The 4,415-nt window shown below is 43.6% G+C and overlaps 1 protein-coding gene across 1 annotated transcript; it reads left to right on the forward strand.

The window, feature by feature from the left end:
* Positions 1-1,876: 1,876 nt before the first annotated feature.
* On the forward strand, positions 1,877-3,129 carry LOC139835028 (protein ALP1-like). The gene is made up of 3 exons (XM_071824979.1): positions 1,877-2,248; positions 2,334-2,559; positions 2,632-3,129. The coding sequence occupies exons 1-3, from the start codon at positions 1,877-1,879 to the stop codon at positions 3,069-3,071; spliced, it is 1,038 nt and encodes a 345-aa protein (XP_071681080.1). The 3' UTR covers positions 3,072-3,129.
* The last annotated feature ends 1,286 nt before the right edge of the window (positions 3,130-4,415 follow it).

Genomic DNA, 4,415 nt, shown 5'->3' on the forward strand with positions numbered 1-4,415 from the left:
TCAGCACGGAACGGTCAACTGAACGGGATTCCTCCCTTCTGAGCTCCTTGTGAGGGTTTCAGACAAGGGATTGGGGAAAACTGAGAAAAAACTAAGGAGCTGGGGAAAACTGAGTACAACTAAGGACCCGAGGGCACGAAAATAGAAATCCCATTAGTTTATGTTTGTTCGAATTTACAAATTACAAAAGAGAACAAAACAAAAAAAAAATAGCAGGCCAATTGCTCTTTTGACTTTGGAATACATCCTCTTTATCAATATACTGCTTCTTTGACACATTCAATCCATAATATCCCTTATTCAATTGCTCGCGAGAGGTTTCGCCAGTTTCTTGTTCAGTGACCCGACAGTGCGTCGTCTTCTCCGTTATCGGCTGGTGGCGTGGGGCTACTGATGTGGCTATTTAATAAAGGTGACGGTCGTACGGTTTTTCTTGTGCAAAGATGAAGACCTGCGTGAGGCACGTCCTTCTTAATCTGGCTATATTTTCATTTGTTACATCTTGATATGTCCATATTGTCATACATAACTTCGGACATACACAAGATATGTATTCCGATCTCTTCTATAGAATTCTCGGTATGTCCATATTGTCATTGTAACCAATACATTTTTTTCTTCTTTTTCAGGTTTACATTGGTGGAGTGAGCAGCTATTCTTTGAAGGATCTGTGGGCATGGAAAAACGAAAGTGTTGTGCTCCGTTGCGAAGAAAAGAATGTGACACATGACCTCCGAAAATCCAGTTCCTTTCAAAGGTGATCTACAATGATCAGACTGCCAAACACGTGATGTGGGATGACTAGCTATGTTTTTTTTCATTCCACTCTTTGTAGTGACTTCGTGTGAATTTAACGTTCTAGACGGTGTGTGCATTCTGATTATGCATAAGCTGGATATATTGATTGAAACTTTAAATAATAAAACATCCTTTATCAAAAAAAAAGTGATGTGGATGCACATAGATGACACTAAGGGTGTGTTTGTTAGGCCGGGTGAACCCAGATTTTCACAACCCAGCCGAATTTTGGGTGTTTGGCAGGTCGGGTGAGGCCTCTGGGCTATGCCCACCTCATGCAAATACGGGCTGTGAGCCAGGCCGAGTTGGGAAGGGAAAATCCAGCTTCACACCCGGGCTCGGCCGAACTCATCCCAGAAAATATCCCCACCCATCCCGAACTAATCCCCACCCATCCGCTCCTCCGCATCGCATCCGCCTCGACCCGCAACCCCGTCGCCCCGTCGCCCCCACTCCCTCGTCACGCAAGCGCTCCTCCGCATCGCCATCCGTCGCCCATCTTCCCGCCGGCCCGCCGCTCCTCTTCTCCGGCCAGGCTCCCCGCTCCCTCTCACCCGCAGCCGGCCGCCCTCCACCCTGCAGCTCCCCCGCTTCCCGTCCAGGCCCTGCCCGGCACCACCAAATCCCAATCGCCCCCATGGAGGTCGGGAGCTCCCTGGTCGGTACAGGCTGAGCGCGGCTCCTCCCTCTACCTCGCGAGGCGGCCTTCACCGACGACCGACGACTGCCGACGCCGACCTCTCTCCAGCACGTGCGCCTAGCTTCTCCAAACCCTAGTTCATCCACATCGCCCACCACCGGCAACAGCCTGCATCCGAGGTATGACCACATCCTATGCCTTTATTTGCATGTTGTATGTGTGTATTTTTTGTTGCTGTGGGTAGTGCATGTTATTCCATGTGCATGTATGAAGGAAGAAATTATTGTTTGTATTGTTTAGATGGATGATTTGGCAAGAAAGCGACGCCAATTGATTGTCAAGGCAGCCGGTCTTGCAGCGGTAATGGGTGCATACATGGTTTTTATCTCAAGGAGAGCTAGGAAAACACCGATGATATCCATAGGCCGTAGGATTGACATGGATATAGCTAGGGAATCAAATCTGAGATATATCTATCATTCGAGTGACACAAATTGTTTAAATCAGCTAAGGATGAAAAGAAGTCCGTTTTTTCGCTTGTGCACCTTGTTTAGAGAGAGGTCATTATTGAAAGATAGTATCCATACTTCTATCGAGGAACAAGTAGCCATGTTTCTCCTAGTAGTTGGGCACAACACAAGGTTTAGAGCTCTACAGCCAACTTTCAGAAGATCTATTGAAGTTATTAGTAGGTATTTTAAGGCGGTGCTATATGCTGTTGGAGAGTTGCGAGATGAGATGATCCGTCCTCCCTCCACTCAAATCCACCCTAAAATTCAGGAAAACAACCGCTTCAATCCTTACTTCAAGGTAAACTGTTTTGTCACTTCAAAAATGTAAATACTGTTATTTTGAAAAGACTCATGGATAACAAATACTTGTATTTACAAATTAGGACTGTATTGGAGCAATTGATGGGACACATGTGCTTGCTAGAGTCCCAAAAAATATCTCAGCCGCATTTAGGGGTAGAAAAGAAGGCACTACACAAAATGTTATGGCTGCGGTAGACTTTGATTTAAAGTTTACCTATGTGCTTGCTGGTTGGGAGGGATCAGCCCATGATGCCCTTGTACTTGCGGATGCTGTGGAGAGGGATGATGGGTTGTCTCTTCCTCCAGGTAATAATTTCAACCTATTAGTAATATTTTTATCACTAGTTCTTGTTGTAGCTGATAGTTGCAATTTAATAGGAAAATTCTACCTCGTTGATGCTGGGTATGGTGTGAAACCGGGTTTCCTTCCACCGTACCGTAAAACAAGGTACCACTTGAAGGAGTATGGTGGAGGGAATAATCCAGAAAATTATAAAGAGTTGTTCAACTTAAGACACTCTTCTCTAAGGATAACAATTGAGAGGGCTTTTGCTGCGTACAAGAATCGTTGGAAATTTGTTTACAATAAGCCATTCCATCCTTACAAGACCCAAGTCAAAGTAGTGATAGCTTGTGCCATTCTCCATAATTGGGTACTTCAATTTGGAGAGGATGAATATTTCCCACCAGAGGAAACATGGGAACCGGAGGAAGACGATGAGGAGGAGAATGTGGAGCACAATGACGCTACTTGGAAACAAAAGAGAGACGAATTTGCACAAGCGATGTGGGCGAATAGGGGGGCAGCACAGATTTGACTTGATGTATCGTGTTGTCACTTGATGTATCGTGTTGTGACTTGATGTAATAATTGCATTTTGTTGCTGGAATATGTTATTTTGTTGCTGGAATGTCATATTTACTGCTGGAATATGCAATTATATTGCTGGAATATGTTATTATGTTGCTGGAATATCATATTTACTGCTGGAATATGTTATTATGTTGCTGGAATATCATATTTTGTTGCTGGAATATGTTATTTTGTTGCTGGAATATGTGTTTATGTTGCTGGAATATGTTATTTTGTTGCTGGAATGTCATATTTACTGCTGGAATATGCCATTATGTTGCTGGAATATGTTATTATGTTGCTAGAATATCATATTTACTGCTGGAATATGTTATTATGTTGCTGGAATATCATATTTACTGCTGGAATATGTTATTATGTTGCTGGAATATGTGTTTATGTTGCTGGAATATGTTATTTTTGCTGAAAATTGCTATATAATGATGTAATTTGTTTGGTGTAGATGGCTGAATCTGTGGAGGAAGTTCCGGATGTTGGTGCTAAAGCCAAGAAGACCGTGAAGGTGATGACTTGGACCCCTCCTATGTCAGCATGCATGATGCGATGTCTAGCCGGCATAGCGGCGAAAGGTGTGAAGACAGACAAAGGATTCAAAGAGATACATATTACTCAAGCTGCAAAAGCTTTGACTCAACTTGTCGGTTACGAAGTGACTACCACCCAAGTGACCAATCATCTACGCAAGTGGAAGATAAGGTATCAACGAATTGAAAAGTTGAGAGTATTAAGCGGGGCACTTTGGGATGATGATAAAAAAATGATTCTTCTAGACGAGCAACATTATTTGGGCCACACTCAGGTATTACCTCTGTAGCTTATTACACATGGCTGAAATATCATAGTTCTGTTGTTGTACATTGTTGCTGAAATGTGTTGGAAACATGTTCTGTAGGACACTCCTAGGGATGCTGAATTTCTGAACACACCACTTGTCAACTTCGAGTATATGGAAGCTTGCTTTGCCGATAAGCTAGCAACAGGAAAGTTTGCAATGGGGTCAAATGAGCCTTTGGGGAAACCCGTCGAGGTAGAGTGTCCAGAGAATACTATCGATTTGGAGGGCCAAGACACAAGTGGTGAAGGTTTTGTGGGAGGTCAAGCCAACTTTCAATCTGGTGTTCAAGGCGTTGGGACAACTACTCCTTCACCACCTTCTAGCTCAAATAAGAAGAGGAAGAGGACCTCTGTTTTGTGTGAGGAAGATAAAATTCAGGTAAACAACATGTCTGATGCATTGCGTCATGTGGCTGTGGCTATCAATAACACATGCCATACCGAAACACATCCA

The sequence above is a fragment of the Lolium perenne genome, chromosome 1, assembly GCF_019359855.2.
Source record: "Lolium perenne isolate Kyuss_39 chromosome 1, Kyuss_2.0, whole genome shotgun sequence".
Lineage (NCBI taxonomy): Eukaryota > Viridiplantae > Streptophyta > Magnoliopsida > Poales > Poaceae > Lolium > Lolium perenne.